Source organism: Anopheles aquasalis, chromosome Y (assembly GCF_943734665.1).
Source record: "Anopheles aquasalis chromosome Y, idAnoAquaMG_Q_19, whole genome shotgun sequence".
In the NCBI taxonomy this organism is placed as follows: domain Eukaryota; kingdom Metazoa; phylum Arthropoda; class Insecta; order Diptera; family Culicidae; genus Anopheles; species Anopheles aquasalis.
In genome coordinates, this window is record NC_064879.1 from 2,743,330 (window position 1) to 2,759,438 (window position 16,109).

At 53.2% G+C, this 16,109-nt stretch overlaps 3 protein-coding genes across 3 annotated transcripts; 1 reads left to right on the plus strand and 2 right to left on the minus strand.

Moving 5' to 3' along the window:
• Positions 1 to 543: 543 nt before the first annotated feature.
• Positions 544 to 1,676, minus strand: LOC126579787 (peptidoglycan-recognition protein 2-like). The gene is made up of 3 exons (XM_050243385.1): positions 1,384 to 1,676; positions 1,039 to 1,273; positions 544 to 944 (listed from the first exon to the last, which is right to left on the minus strand). Exons 1-3 carry the CDS (start codon positions 1,430 to 1,432, stop codon positions 641 to 643), a joined length of 588 nt encoding a protein of 195 aa, XP_050099342.1. The 5' UTR covers positions 1,433 to 1,676; the 3' UTR covers positions 544 to 640.
• Positions 1,677 to 4,061: 2,385 nt separating this feature from the next.
• Positions 4,062 to 8,098, plus strand: LOC126579782 (uncharacterized). Its single transcript, XM_050243379.1, has 4 exons — positions 4,062 to 4,159; positions 4,539 to 4,792; positions 7,517 to 7,751; positions 7,840 to 8,098. The coding sequence occupies exons 1-4, from the start codon at positions 4,103 to 4,105 to the stop codon at positions 7,993 to 7,995; spliced, it is 702 nt and encodes a 233-aa protein (XP_050099336.1). The 5' UTR covers positions 4,062 to 4,102; the 3' UTR covers positions 7,996 to 8,098.
• A 622-nt stretch (positions 8,099 to 8,720) lies between these two features.
• LOC126579779 (uncharacterized) lies at positions 8,721 to 11,776 on the minus strand. Its single transcript, XM_050243375.1, has 4 exons — positions 11,674 to 11,776; positions 10,946 to 11,285; positions 10,404 to 10,865; positions 8,721 to 8,914 (listed from the first exon to the last, which is right to left on the minus strand). The coding sequence occupies exons 1-4, from the start codon at positions 11,686 to 11,688 to the stop codon at positions 8,856 to 8,858; spliced, it is 876 nt and encodes a 291-aa protein (XP_050099332.1). The 5' UTR covers positions 11,689 to 11,776; the 3' UTR covers positions 8,721 to 8,855.
• Positions 11,777 to 16,109: the final 4,333 nt, after the last annotated feature.

Sequence of the window (16,109 nt, forward strand, 5' to 3'; positions counted from 1 at the left end):
CGCGAAACGCGAGAACGATTGCCACGCATGAACGCAGATCCACGAAACGGGGGGGGGGGGGGGGGGACCCGCCAATCTGCACACACTCCACCCCCGCCGCGCCGCCGTCAGGAGCACCGGATATCGAAGCACGTGCACCGTGCACCGGATGACCTCGTGTGGTGAAGCGATCGGGTTATGGCCACTCGCGGCAGGCGAATTGATTTTCCACCTTCGCGCTCGGCTCTCTCTCGCTCTCTCTCTCGCTCTCTCTTGCTCGCGCGTTTTTCGATCCTTGTCACCGCAGGGAAAAAAAAGGGAAGCGATGATGAACGGCCCCCGGGGGGGGGGGCATCAGGAGCACCCTAAACCAACCCACCCGCTACCCCTTTAGTCCTCGTCACGGGAGAGGCCAACGGGCGCGGGGGGGGGGGGGGGGGGCGGTAACCAAGCCTAGGGTAGCCAGGGGCCCAGGTTACCGCAGAATCGGTTGCAATCGAAAATCAACAAACAACCACCACCAACGAACTGGAGGAGACCCGGTCGAGCTCTAGGTTTGGGACTACCACGCGCGCACGTGTGTATGTATTGCTTGGTGTATGGAATGGTTTATTGTAGTAGTAGCGGCAGCGGCAGTTTCCGGGCCGTTCTGTCGGGCACGTTAGTCGCCCGGGCGGGTCCAGTGGCTGTGCTGCTTCACCTTGGCGTACAGCAGCCGGCCGGGGCTGTTGGTGCTCTGTAGCTGCGAGGCACCGTGCAGGCGGAAGTCGGGCGTGAGCTCACCCAGCGCTACACCACACTCGAGCAGCAGATCGAGCGCCTCCAGGCTGCGGGGCGTCGGTCGCAGCAGATCGAAGTTGCCGAGGAACGCGATACCGATCGAGTTGGCGTTGTGGCCGCGCAGATGCGCCCCCACCCGGTGCCAGCCGATGCCCTCGAACACGTGGGCCGGTCCGATCAGAAAGCTGCGAAGGTGAGCAGCGAAGAAAAGAAAAGAAAAAAAAACAATTAGCGAAGCACTGCTGCGAAGCGCGCACGGTGCACGTCGTTTACACTCACTTGTAGCCGATGTCACTCCAGCCGTTTTGCTTCTGGTGGAAGGATTGCACCCCGAGCACCATCTCCTTGCAGCTGGCCACGTTCGTGCACCGGTCGCCCGTCGTATGGTGGATGATGACCTTCGGCACCGGCTTCAGCTGATACGTGACGTTCGTGGACCGCTCCGCACCCCACTGTGCCCGCCTGATAATCGTCGGACAGACAGACGATTGCTCATCCTCCTGGCCCCGTACGCCTGCCGGAAAAAAAAAAATCGGAATCGGATCACTACCACCGACAGAAAAAGAGAGAGAGAGAGAGAGAGAGAGAGAGAGAGAGAGCGAAGTGCTGCAACTGTTTACCTACCTGTACTACACACGATCATCATCATCATCATCATCAGTAGCAGCAACATGATTCGTCCCGGTGAACAAAAACACCACCGGAAAACACCAACAACAACAACAACAACAACAAGCGGATCTGTCCAACCCGATTCCGGTTCTTACACGGGGCTTATCAGCCACCGAACCCGATTCTAAATGGCGTTCTAACTCACTACTCACTCAACTTTCAGACAATGCTGGCTTCTTCTCCGGGCCTCCGGGACGTGCGCGTCGTACGTCCGAACGTCGATTGGTGATCGCCCGATCGGGATGCCGCTCGCTGACCGCACCGCCGATCTGTCGTGATGTTTGTGCAAGTGCGAGTGCGGCTGTGTGCGTGGTTGAGAGTAGAACTTTGCTGGACTTTGCTTGCGAATAGCCTGCCACCTACGAGCTCGTTCTGGCACTGGGAATCCCCCCTTTCCATTGGGGATCATCGCTTGGGCGCTCTCTCTCTCTCTCTCGCTCTCGCGCGCTTCCTCTTGCTTTCTGCTTTTTTTGCACACTTGTGCACGGGGATCCTCCCGGGCATCGCAACAAACGGAAGTCGAACCGGTTCGGCCACCACCCCGATTTCGGGGTCAAGCGTCGTGGCCGGTTTGATCTCGGTACAGGAACGAGGAAGAACGAGCGAAAGGGAACAAAAGGCGAGCACCGCAGTTTTTGCGGCAGTGTAAGGGAAGTAACAGGCGTTGAGCGCTTGCCCCATTGACAGTAAGAATGTAATCGCGTAGAATCTGAGGTTCTAGCGTCTCCACGCTATGAGAATCTTGGCGCAGAAACTAGCCCGCTGGTGTGAAACCGATTGGAACCGCTAGAAAAAGTGACATTCTTCTCTAGGCGCTTGTAATGTGGCCGCAGTGTGACAAGAACAGGCGAGGCGAGAGGTAAGAGCAGTCGGTGCGCGCAACCCCGCTTAACTCATCTGCATCTAATCTCTCATTCTAGGTCGAGCTCCGAAGCAGATAACGCTCGATGACGCTATGGAACGCAAACACAGCACCGCTTCCCACACAAGGCACAATCACGCCACCAATCGCTCGATCATCCTCCCGAGGGAGCTTGGGAGGTGGATTGGAGGTGTTGCATAATGCTCTCTCTCTCTCTCTCTCTCTCTTTTACACACCACCATCTCACCCCGGGACAGAGCACTTTGCGTGATAAGCACCGCGGATCCCGCGCCTATCACGCAATATTGAGCAATCCCGTTGATCCGATTGCCGTCTCTTCGGACGATGCACAGCACCGTGTGGGCTGTGCTGCAGATCTGCGCGCTCGCACTGCACCCATGCTCACTCTCTCTCTCTCTCTCTCTGAGAACGCATTTTATGCTAAATCGTGCAGCGCGTGGTGGAAGCTCTCGGGATGCGCACGGTTTTTGCTGGTGCTGGCTCTGTTTACGGCTACGGCAAGCGCCGCGGCAATTGTGATTGTGCAACAGTCAGTGGTGGCTTGCACTGCGCCCCCCCGCCATTCACCCGGAAGTCATTGGTGTGAGATTCAAATTTCGGATTGCACCCTCGGTCTGCTGAAGACGCTCGCGTCAACATCAGCGCCAGCCATGCTGTTGGCTGGTGGTGGTGGTGGCGGTGACTTGCCCATTGTTTTTCAGCTATTTGCTCAACCAACCGCCCAGGCTGCGGTGATCATGACCAGGAGCGTGAAAATGCAAAAGTGCACCATGCGCTGGATGTAGATGCAGAAAATGGCACATATCACTAAACAAAGCACTGGCGGCGGTGGTGGTTGACCAAAAAGCAGGGGAGCGAGCGAGGGCACCCCATCTTCACCCCAGGCCGAGTGGCTGGCAGATTGCAGCAATCAGCGACCAGCCGACCAGCGAGCTTTGTTTGTTTTAGCCTGCAGCTAAAAGCGGGTAAAGCGGGGGTGAGTACCCACCCCCATCAACCCTCCCCCCCCCCCCCCCCCCCCCGGGGAGAGGGATGCAAATTGTCGATTTTAGAGTGTAAAACGTAAATTCCTAGCATAGTAATCGGCGGCCACTCTGCGAGACAGTGCGAGACAGTGGTGGTTGCTCTAGGGCGGGAGGTTGATGATGAGGAAGAAGGGTACAGGAGGAGGAGGAGGAGGAGGAGGAGGGTTGATGCACACGAGGCGCAACATGATTTGCAGCAATTGTTTTGCCACTCTCGCTCCCGCTCGCTCCGGCGCGCGCGAATGAGGAAAACAGCAAAGGAAAAGGCGATCCCGCCAACCCTTTCGCCCCCCTTTTGCCCGCACCCCCGTCCGCCGCTGCTCTGCACTGCTCTGCTTCTTGTGCTGTGTACACTCCCCCCGCCGGTGGGCCGCATGCTCTATAAAACGGTGTCCCTAGCGATGCATCGGAGCTTAGTGCAAGGTGAACAGTCCGCTGGCGCGTACATCACCCTCATCATCATCATCTCCAGCATCGCCCCAAAAAAAAACTGCCAACTACTGTGACTGTGTTTAGAGGGCGAACTGTGGCTTAGGTCCCGGAAAAAAGAGACACAGAGAGAGAGAGAGAGAACCAGACGCTGAGGCGCTGGTGTTTTTGGTTTTTTTCTTATTGTGAGCTTGTGTCTGTGCGTACGGTTTTTTTTTTTTTTGCAAGCGAAGGGTCCTTGCCCTTCAAGGTCCTTGAGGGCTTCAGGTCTAAGGGCCCGCCAGCCAGCCAGCCAGCTGGACACAACAATAGCAACCATCCATCTCGCAGAACCATGGCCCGGGGCGGTGATCCGGTGCGGTTAGTGCTAGTAGCGAGTGTCTTACTGCGGGTGAGTTGCTTTCCACGGGGGGTTCCAGCACACACACACACACACACACACACACACGCGCTCCCACCAATCAATCAATCAATCGAACAAATCGTCAATCGTCAAACAAAGCCCAGAGAGAGCGAGTGAGAACGTGTTTGATGGTGGTGCAATCCAACTAAGTGGAGTGGGAGGTGGCTTCAGGCTTCGACAAACCCCCCACCCACTGGGTGCACATGCGCACCACGTGCGCGGAACATAAGTCACACCCACCACAGCATCCGGAACACTCCAGGGAAACGAGATGTTGTTCCACCGGCTCGAGGACCCCAGTTAGCCAGTGCTCACACAGCTTCCCTTCTTCCTCCCCCTTCTCCGCCCATCCATTCGGCGGGTCCAGGTGATCGGTAACAGTGTGGCCCGACCGGAACCACCACTGCTCGGTGCGTCCGGTGCGGTCGTGTCCGCGAGCACGGGCGGACTCGGCGGACCCGGCTACAGCTATGGACCCCCACCGCCACCCTCCCCATCGATCACGGTCAACAGCTACGGATCGGCCACGTCCGAGTACGGACCACCGACGCAGGCGCCCATCATCCACAAGCACGTCTACGTGCACGTACCACCGCCGGAACCGGAATACCAGACCACCAGGTACGGGCCAATCCAGCGCTAGCTAGCCTATCTACACACCGGGTTGCACCAACTGCCCCAGGACCGGTCTGATTTCAATGTTGAATCCGATTTTGATTTTTCTTTTGGAGAATGAAGAATGTCATTTATTTATTGTTTTGATCCATTTACCGCCTTTATTAGGACACACGAGGAAGCGGCTGTTTTTCGGACAGTTTGCATGGTATTTGGCAACATTTCTGGCGGCAATTTCCACTCGGAAAATACAGGGTGCGCCATCAGGATATATGCTATTTTAAAGCTGAATAACTCACTGTCATTTTCCAGCCGATTTTAAAAAATAATCCAGTTTTATTTAGGTTATGCTATGCCATTTATTGTGCCATACTCAAAATATGATATCGATCAAATGACCGCCTTCATTCGCGCATTTTGTATGGTTTTGACAGCATTTAGGGAGTTTTTTTGGCAATTTCAGCCCTAATATTTGCTTTAAGCTTTTTCATAGTCTTCAATTTGTTTACAAAAACCTTATTTTCCAAACAGACCCACAGAAAAAAGCCCAGCGCCGTGATATGCGGCGAAGGAGGAAACCTGCCTGAAGTTTCCGAAACTGTCCTATTTATCAAAATCGGCTGAAAAATGACAGTGAGTTATTCAACTTTAAAATAGGATACATCCTGATGGCGCACTCTGTAGCGTTTAGGATAAAAAATCAATAATTACATCTCTAAAAACATGCATAATTTCAGAGGTTTAATATTTTAATTATCTGCCAACAGTGAGGAGAAAGGGGTAAAAGGGATGTATTTGGTGCGTAATAATTCGTTTACGATAAAACATACGGCTCGTCCGTCCTTATATATGTTAAAAAAAAACTCGTTTACGATTCCTTCACCCCCCACGTGTAGGATATTCATAGTTTTCAGGCACAGTTAAAGGGATATTTATCCATTTAAGATTTAGATATTGCTTTTTTTGTATTTACATTTGAACGATTATATTCAGAGTACAGTGCTTCACTTTCACTCGGCTGTAATTAATTGCGTGCGGAATTTAATTACCTTTAACTTCAATTACAAAAAAGCGAAAAAAATGTCGTAATTATTCAACATTTAAATAGGTCCTGTCACGATGGCGCACCCTGTACTACTACTACTAAAGCTTGGAACACTTTAAATTTGGCCGCATAAAACAGGACACAGCTCAGGCCAGAAATAAGCTAAACACATAGTAAAGGTGTCATTTTGTAGATATTTTATCTAGCTATGCTTAAAAAATTGCGATTCAATTATTGGGCCACGTTGCGTATTAATTTGCGCACTTTTGGTTTTATGCGTCACATCATTTTCTGCACGCTGGTGGAAGAAGTCTCATTCAGGCCATTTTTTGCCACTCTTTTTGTACATTACAGCTGGTTTTGTGTAATCCTTTTACACTGTTTCTTCAGTTTTTGTTTCATAATAGCCCCAAAATAATGGACAAAACTGTATGCAATTTGATGGATTGAAGGTTTTTTGGAAATGGAATCAATGCTGTTGTTTCGATGACTAACTTATGATCACTGTGCTGTAATGGCAGCTTGCCAAGTCGGGCCAGAACTTAACTGCACCTTAATGAGACTTGATAAAAGGTAGAATTGATTTTTTTCAGGCATTCTTCTTTGTAAAAAATGGCCGTTCATGGACCCTCCCGTCATGAACACCCTTGTTTTCAAACCACAACTGCAGTTGTCGCTTGCCAAATGAGCAGTTTACGGGCGATTTTATCTGCGTAAAGGAGCTAAAACCGTACATCGTACTTCCTCTACGATTGCTAAAGCCAAATTTGTCTGCTGGTTTTTGCCAAAATGCAGTTTTACGTGGGTTTTTACTCCAGTCAAATTTAGTTTTCGTAGTAAGTGTGCAGATTTCTTTTCACCCTTCGTGTTCCATCAGCGATAACTTTTGAAGGTATGGTTCGATTTTGGCAAATTTTTAATCACTAATAGAAAAGACGTTGACCTTTAAAAAAACTTCAACAGAGTAACAAAGCGACCACTAGGGGCGCTGCAGTGAGTAGAAGAGCGCGGCCAAATTTAAGGTGTTCCAAGCTTTACTACGACTAGTACCTACGCTTCGGGACGCGCACCCCTTAATGGCCGTCGTAAGATCATCTTCTTCATTGCTCCCGGCACATTCGATGATGGGCTCATCATCAACATGATCATCATTCGCAACTGCTCCAAAGGTCATATAGCTATGGTCCGGTTACGCCCGAACCGGATTGCTCACACACTGTTACGGAGCGAATGTCGTAAGTCGTAAGTCTCGTCTGCCGTCTCGGAGAGACCTGGTGGCAGCAGCGTGGGAACAGGTGGGGTACCAGATCCCAGGGACCAGACAGACGTTCAGACAGGTCAGAGGGCACTCTTAACCTCTTCCCCGTTTTCCAGTATCACACAACACAATGATGATGGTCCATGGTCCACGGCGTTGATTAAGTGTACTCCGTGGCCGTGGAGAGAGAGAGAGCCAATAAATGCCTGGAGGGTTTGCCTGGGTGTGCCAAGATACCGAGGTTAAAAAAGGGGGAAGAGAGAGGAGAGAATGCAGGAGAGGACTCCGCTTGACAGCTCGTTGCGTAACGCCGTTTTGCACCAAAGGAGGATTGGGACCGAAACTTTCCGTCGATCGGTCGTCTTTGCCCACCCCGAGGACTCACGTCTGTCACTCCGCTTTCTCCTTCACACTCGCACACCGACAGGAAACCGATAGTGGTGCCGCCACCGCAGAAACACTACAAGATCGTGTTCATCAAGGCACCGTCACCGCCGACGGCCGCCCCACCCATCCTGCCACCGTTGCAGCAGAACGAGGAGAAGACGCTGGTGTACGTGCTGGTGAAGAAACAGGACGAACCGGAAGAGATCGTGGTACCAACGCTCGCACCGACGCCACCCTCCAAGCCGGAAGTTTACTTCATCCGCTACAAAACTCAGGCAAGCGCCTCCACCTCTTCCTCCACTTCCTCCACCCCTTCGGTGCGCTGATTGACTGGTGCTGATGATTTTGGTGTTCCTCCCGCAGCGCTCATCGCCATCGTCATCGGCCGAGCAGGGGAGTAACGGCGGTGGACCATATCCGGTGGAGAGCGAGCGCGGCCCAACGCCCTCGACCGAGTACGGTGCACCGCCTAGCCTACCGAGCCAAAGCCCCAGCAACAGCTACGGTGTACCGCTATAGGTACGTCCTGAGCGAGCGACTCTTCCGCCAGTACCTTCGCCTTTACCAGCTACCGGAACCACCACCCCCCACCCGCCCCCTCCTAGACGGCCAGCGGTGACCAGCGCCTCGCGGTGATCGCGGCGCTCTTCTTTCATGAGATTTATGCGACCGCCATCAGACAATGCGACGAATTGGCAGCAAATTTTGTAACTTTTGTTGCAAGTTTGTTTTGTTTGTTTTTTTTTTTCTTTTTTCTTTTTTATTTATCTCTATATCTCTCTCTCTTTATCTCTCAGTTGAGCTGAGCGTGGGATTGCATTCGTTTGATATCCTTAAAAGTATTAAGAAGAATCATAATAAAAAAAAACAAAAAAAAAAGTAACGAAAAGAAAAGTGCAAGTGAAATGCACCAACAGGGAAGGGGCTGGCACACAAGAAGGAAGCAAAGAACGAAAGCTGGATGTTTGTATGGGGCGTAGTAGTTATGTGCACTAGAGGAAGGAAGGCGATAAATAACTTAAATCCGATTCGATCGACCCCCGGGTTGTAGTGAGCGAAGAGCTACTGCTGCTGCTGCTGCTGCTTACATGTCTATCATTTGTCACCGTTACGTTTTATGTTTTTTTTTTGTTTCTTGTTTCTTTTTTCAATCCTTTTTCTATCTTTTTCGCTTCTTTCGTTCCTCCTATTCGATTCTCTTCTTCTTTCTCTTCTTTTTCTGCGATTCTTTTCTCTTTCTCTCTCTCTCTCTCTCTTTCTCTCAAAGAGAGCGTGAATTGTGGCAAAAATTGGGCTAGTAGTAGTAGTAGTAGTAGTGGACACCCACAGGATACGGCGGCGGTGCTGTTGCTGCCGTCGAGGGGTGCTCGCTGCCACGCTTAGTGGTAGCCTCCATGGCTGCCACCACCGGGAGCACCGTAGGTGTTGGCTGGAGAATCTGTGGAGAGCAGAGAGAAAAGAGATGCAGAACGGTGACGCTTAGTGTGAGCTCAGACAGTCAGTGTGGAACGTATAGAAAGGGGTCAGCCGGAACAGACTGGAAAGCGTAAACAAAGCCAAGCAAGCTCCAAGCCGGCTGTGGCCTTATGGCAGCTCTGGCAAAAGTGTGAAGCCAAACCAAAAGAAGAAGAAGAAGAAGAAGAAGAAGAAGAAGAGAGATTGCGGTCCCCCCCCCCCCCCCCGAAAAGGCCACCGAAAAAAAGTGAAACCATCATCGACGTCGTCCATCTCGCGGAAGTATTTACAATCCCCTTCCCCGAAAGGGCAAGGGTGTGGCAGGGTCCAGGGACGGTCCAGATATGCAAATTGCTCGTTAACAACAACACCGACCACCGGCGGCCGGGCGGGGAAAGAAGAGAAAATCGGAAATCGGCCCATGATCGATCTGGTCTCATCAATAATTCATAACCTTTTTCTCCAACCCCTTTCCACCCTCAACCTCCCTTCTGGGGGTATGTCAATAGTGACCAGGTGTCCGGACCGGCTTGAACAAACAAAGGGGTCCGTGGCCACAGGTCAAGATCCTAAAACGGGGGTACCCCGGGGGGGGGGCTGCAAAAGCGAAACTGAAAGCAGCGCGGAGGGGTGGAGTGTAGTGGGGGATGCTTGAACAAGGGAAAAGAGAAGAGACAACAAACAAATCATATCGACGACGACGACGACGACAAGCCGTCAGGACCGCTAGGTTCCGACGTGTCCGATGAGTGAAAGTTGTGTTGCCGGTGCCGAGATGAAGAATTCCATCCACCGCCTCCACCAACACCAAACACGCAACACACGGGCTGTGCGGCTGGGTTTTGTCTTTTCTTTTCTCTCTCTCTCTCTGGTGTATGTGTGCCGCTGTGAATGTTGTGTCACTCTGGAGCGCATTCTGAGCTCGATTCTTCTCCGCTTCCAAGCTCATCAAACTCCCTGGGAGGTGATGGTGCGCGTGGCCAGTTCATTAGAACCGGTTACCCGGTACAACCGCACACCGTGTAGCGTCGTAAAAAAGAAAACAACATAAAATCCCGAAATTCGAAACCCTTTTCGAACGAAGAGCCGTTACGTTGCGGGAGATCATTGGGATCGTAAAAGTTCTCACTTTTCTCTTCCTTCTCCTTCTTCTTCTGCTGCTGCGTCTTCTTGGCCCTCCTGCTGCTTCTAGAACACACCGTGGGATCAAATCACTTTCTTCGCTCCGCTTGCAGGCAACGAAAACGAAAGCGGAAAATGCGGCCCGGACCCAGAACCAGGCTCTCCCTCTCTTTCTCTCTCTCTTTCTCTCGCTGTGGGTGTGTGCGAGTTGCGTTTCTTCTGCAGCACAGGCCATTGAACTCTTGTCCAGCTTCTAGCGCACAAAGAGGCGATTTCCCGTGAGCGTCAACAAGTGTTCTGGGGTAATAAAAAACAAAAAACAAAACAAAAGGCCCTCCAACACTACTTACGGGCATGTCCGGAGGAGGCACCGGCCGACGCAGACGACGAGGCAACACCGCTCGAGGACAGCAGACCGAGCCCACCGGCGGCAGCGCCCGCACCGGCCACAGCGCTAGCACCGGCGTTAGCGAACGCCGCAGCATTACCACCCTCGCTGTTCGTCTTGTACTTGATGAAGTACACCTCGGGCTTGCTCGGCTTGGCGATGGCCGGCGATGGGAGCGTAATGTCACCGAGCTGCTCCGGTTTCTTCACCAGCACGTACACGATCGTCTTCTCCTCGGTCTGCGACTGGGCCAGGGCGAGCTGGGCGGCCTGCGACGGCACGGACGGTGTCTTGATGAAGATGATCTTGTAGTGCTTCTGGCGGAGGGCCGGTGCGCTGATCGTCTGCTGGAAGCTCAGCTCCGGCTCCGGCGGTGGCACGTGCACGTAGATGTGCTTCTGCACGATCTGCTGGGTGGGGGCGGCTGTGGCACGCGGCGACAGAAAACAGGGAGAGTTATGAATCGAACTTTCATTGTGGCGCGCTCGCGGCGACAAAACTTACCAGCGAACGCGCTGGACTGAGCGTTTGCGTTGGCACCGGCGAAAGACCCACCGAACGATTGCGTGTTGGCGGCAGCGCCCGAGAAGCTCGACGAGACACCACCGAGCGCCAGCGAGTCGAAAGCGGTGGCGGCACTGCCGGCCGATGCGGTCGCAGCCGTGCCCGAGAACTGGTTGATCGAACCGAACGCCGGCTGCTGGTAGCTGTAGCCAGCGTGGCCACCGGCGTGGCCGCCACCGTGACCACCGGCGTGCCCGTGGCCACCACCGTGCTGCTGGTAGTGGTAGCCACCGACCGGTGGTTCTGGGCGGGCCGCTACCATCGCCACGCAGGCCAAGATCTGATCACGCGGGGCGTGGGCACGAGGGTGAGCAGGGAGATGGCATGGGAAAATGAGAAGAACAAAAACGCAGTCGAGTGGTTACTAGCGAGTTACGGAAAGGGTCGCGCCGATCCGATCCGGCCGGTGTGTGTTTCAGTGTTTGTGTCGTATGAGCCGAAAAAAGTGAGTTGATTGATGATTTGCTCGTGCTGGTGCTGCTGCTGCTGCTGCAGGTACTACTTCCATTGTTATTGTTTTGAGTGCATCTCACTGACAGCTGCTGCGCTCGCTCCAAAACACACAAACACGCATTCTCGGTGCTAATCCTTTCCAAGTTTGTTTGTTTTTTTTTACACCATACACACAAAACACCTACGCACACACTTGCATCGCACTGTTCACTTACCACTAGAACATTCATGGTTGTTGGTCGAGCTGCGTTAAGCTAAGGGATGGGCTAAGCTGGAGCTGTTGGTTGAAGTTGACCAGGACACGTACAGCACACCCACACACACGCAGACGCACACGTTATGCACTCAAATCGGGTGGGACACACACTCGGCTATACACACTAAACAGCGTGGGACAGTGGTTTGCTAGCGCGCTGCAGCTGTTCAGCTTGATTCAGCTGCTCGATTGTCTGTGATGATGAGACATTGTGCGGACCCGGCTTAAATATAGTCATCCTGCCCCCCAAACCGGGGCGGGGGCAGACCTGGTCGATACCGACCAGGCCTCGTCTCCCGCTTCTCCGTCCTTCTCATCCTCCCGCTCTTTTTTTTTTTTCTTTGGGCCCTCTTCGTCGCGAACAAAAGAAGCTCGGCCAGCCAGCCAGCCAGCCAGCCAGCCAGCCAGCCCGAAACACCCGAAACCCTGCTCCCCTGAGCCGCAACCGACGGAATCGGAGGGAGTTAACGGGGGTTGCCCACCCCTCAGCAAGGGAAGGGAAGGGTGTGGAGCTTTTTATCTTCGATGGGTTTTTTTTGTTGTTGTCGTCCTCGTCGTCGTCGTCGTCGTCGTCGTCGCCATTGACGTGCTACGAGAGGGAGAGAAGGAGGCTTATGGCCGCTGTCCTCTCCACGCACTCGATCATTCGAGGATCCGAAATTCGAAGGAGTGCGGTGCTGCGCGGGGGAAGACGCATCAGAGTCGGGGGTTGTAGGGTGTTGTACAATCATAAGCACCATGGCATGGCATGCCACGCGCAGCACTCCCGGTCCGGGTCCGGGTCCGATCGGATCCGATCCGATCCGAAACCGCGACGGCGCGACCTTTCGGTGCAGCCGAGGAGAAAGAAAGAGATGAAGAAGCAGTGAGCAACGGTGAGAGAGAGAGAGAGAGAGAGAGAGAGAGAGCGTAAGAGAAAGGGGTGCACGGGAGAGGAAACGAAACCCCATGGACCCGGCACACCGCGGTAGGTCAGGATGGAGACCTCCACGACACACTCACACGCGCGTTCACGGGGGGTGGGGCAGGGGGGGGAGGACCCCGGGCGACCCCGAGGGATGCCACGAGGGAGTGAGCGAGTCAGTGAAAGTGAAAACCGAGAGCGAGAGTGAGTGAGTTATCAAATCGAGCACGCCAGGGTCCGAGCGTTGAGTCGCCGTCGTCGTCGTCGCCGCCATATGCGATAAGATGCGATACAGACACATACACACAGGGGCACACCAGCATCCCATCTTCAGCAGTCGGGGAACTGGGCTGGTGACCACACCTTGGCAACCACGCCATGAAACCGATCAACCAGCAACCCGAGGGTTCAATACTTACGGGGCCCAAGGCAGAGACAGAGAGAGAGAGAGAGCGAGCGAGCGAGTGAGAACCAGGGGTCCCCTGGGAAACGATTCAAACTCGATTCACCCGGCGTCTGTCGTTTTGTTTTTTTTTTTTTTTGTTTTTTGTTTGGGGTGGTTCATTGGGGAGAAGAAAAAGAAATCCCGTCCGCCCGGCAGATTCCGGCCGAAAAGCGAAAGCCCGGACACGCACGGCACCGAAGGCTCCGGTTCCGCGAGCGAACGAGCATCCCTGTTTTTTTTGTTTTTTGTTTCTTATCCCATCGCCCTTTTGTTTGTTCCTTTGTTTTTTTTTTGTTTTCGCCTCACTCGAGCGTCCCAAGTGCGTGCGTAAGCCCTCAAGCGCCGGACATTCTTCTTGTCACGTGATATGGGATGAGGTGGAATTGCGGAAACGGAGCGAATATAGGGCTCGCTGCCTGTGGCCACGCCATTCTCCTTTGGGGTGGCGGGGGCTATGAGACTATCGTGGTCGTAAAGGTCATAGAAAAGCACCAACACTGCTGCTCCAGATTAGTTTAAGCAGTGTTTAGCGCTGGGTGATGTTCTTTTTTTTTTATTTCTGTTGTACATCTCAACACTCGGTGCAGATCATTCATTAGAAACATTTCTCATTCGGATCATGAGCCAGGAAATGCCCTTTTGTTATCGCACTCTGGTCACTTCAGATAATTCAGAAACAAAGAGACATAGAGAGAGAGAGAGAGAGAGAGAGAGAGAGAGAAATGAGTGTGAAATGAGCAATTCGATTCGCTAATCGCCCACGGAGCGCCACGATCAGAATCGAGCGTTCCCTACGTCCCTATTGTTTAATGGCTGGGCCGGGGCCCTCGCTTGGCTAGGTCACACCGGGCAGCCACTTTCATCGGCCGTCGGTGACATTTTCACTTCGAGCGCATCCCCTCATCCCCGTCGCTCATGCGTACCGTGCCGTGCGAGATCTGTTTGAATTGTTTGACAAATTAGCATTTTCTTCATCATCTGTTTCATCCGTCCGATGTCCGATGCCGTTTCACTTTTCCGTTCGGAGCTCTTCCTTCGATTCCTTCTCCCGTTTGCCGTTTGCCGTTTGTTTGTTTGTTTGTTTGGTGATGGAGGCGGGGCAGTGGTGGTGGTGATGATGATGGTCCGCCTGATTGCCTGATGGTCAGCGAGGATCCGCGCCGTTATCTGATGCTTTCTTCCGCATTCTTCTACTATCTCTTTCTTTCTTTCGCTCTCTCTCTCGCTCTCTGCCGCTGCCGCTTCACCACCTACTTCTCCACAGCCCGCTGGAGGCTATTTTTGATGCGATTTGTTTGCTTCGGCGACTCTTCTCGAACCTCGAAACAAAACCCACCTGGAACCGTCGGCGATCGGTGGTGGTGGCGCGCACACGCGCACGTTCGGAAGCTCGCCAAGTAGTGGCAAAGTTTATCCGGGTTGGATAACGGACCAAACGGTCCGGGACGTTGGTGGCGTGGCACTCCCGAACTAATCCGCTTGTGTCTGGGGGTGTCTGGTGTGGTCGGCGCGCCGGCCCTACTGTCCACGCAAACCGTCAGTTCGTCAATAATCGTAACACTTTCGATTTCGATTTTTTTTTTCTCCCGAATTCCACGCGTCCGGCGATTCGAAGACCGGATCTCGGGGACCCAGATCGCTTCTGTTGGCATTCAAATTTTTTGGAAATCTCTTCCGGGTGTCGAGCGACTGTCCGGCGAAGCTCCGGCTCCCAAATAATCGCCGGAGCGTGCGGAGCGCTAACCAGCGCCTGGGCTGTGCCCTTTTCTGGCGAGACGCGTCACGCGAGCGCAGCTGTTGCCGGTCGCTCGTTCAAACCGCTCAACTTCACTCCAGCGAGAAGCAAGTAAACAACGGCTAAATTAGAGGCGTAACGGCTAAATTAGAGACGACGGCAGGTCAAACACGGGCCCCGGAAGGTCAGGTGTTCGCGTACACACCTGACCCCAATTACGCCGCCATTGAAGACGAGCTGACCGGTCGATGATGACATAAAATCGCGTGCAGGGATTGATGGTGGTACGCCACATACGCCAAATTCCTTTCCAATTTTGCCTTGGAGGCCGTAAGGACGCCCCTGGAGCTGGACGTGGATCTCGTCTCCTCTTGCCGCAGAGGACCGCTGACAAACGTTATGACACCGCTTGTTGCCGCTCAAGCCGCGCTACGTTAGACTCAGACAGACCTTCCGAGGCCGTACGTACTTGGACCCGAGGCCGGGCCACGAGCATCGCGAAGGAGAAATGCAAACGGCATAAGAGGATGACGATGATGATGATGATGGGCCCGGGGAAACGGAGTAGATAAAACCGAGGCACCGAGGGCGCGGTCCCGCGTCAGCGTCACGCGACGAAAGTCTGTCAACTCGACTGCTGGAGCCATCTTGGCGTGTCGGCTGCGTGTTTGAGCATCTTGAGGCACTTAGGCCCCCGGATGGGGTGTCCCGAAAAATGAAGCGGATGGTGGTACGGTTCGGTTGCGTAATCAAATCCCGGTGGGCTCTTAATTGCTGTGAAGGAGCAGCAATAAAGAGCAGAGGGCGCGCGCGAGAGAGAGAGAAAGAGAGAGAGAGAGCACTTGGAAGCGTTGGAACACTAGAGCCCTCATAAACGATGGTGCTGCTGCTGCTCCTGATGATGATGATAATGATGATAATGATGATGATGATGATGATGATGATGGAGATGCTCTCCACGTGGCCACGCGCGCCCACTCGTCCCTCTTCGACGTGCGCTCGAGACCGGCCCGAGACGAGAGCGTTGTGAGGACCTTATGATTCCCTTTTGGGGCGACGTCGTTCACGCGCGTCGTTATCTAAGCGCGGTTCTTACTTCCTCCATCCCCCCAAAAAGGGTGGACGGGGAAGGGTGGAACGAAGTTAAAACGCGGAAGTACAGGGTGTACCATAAAAAGATGAGAATGTTTTCCATTGCTCTGGTTTGAATTTGTTTTCAACACCAGTATGGCATTATGTGGTATTGGTGTATTTGTGAGACTCATATCTATCAAATGATGTATAAAAAGTACTCGTGAAAAAGATGTCTGT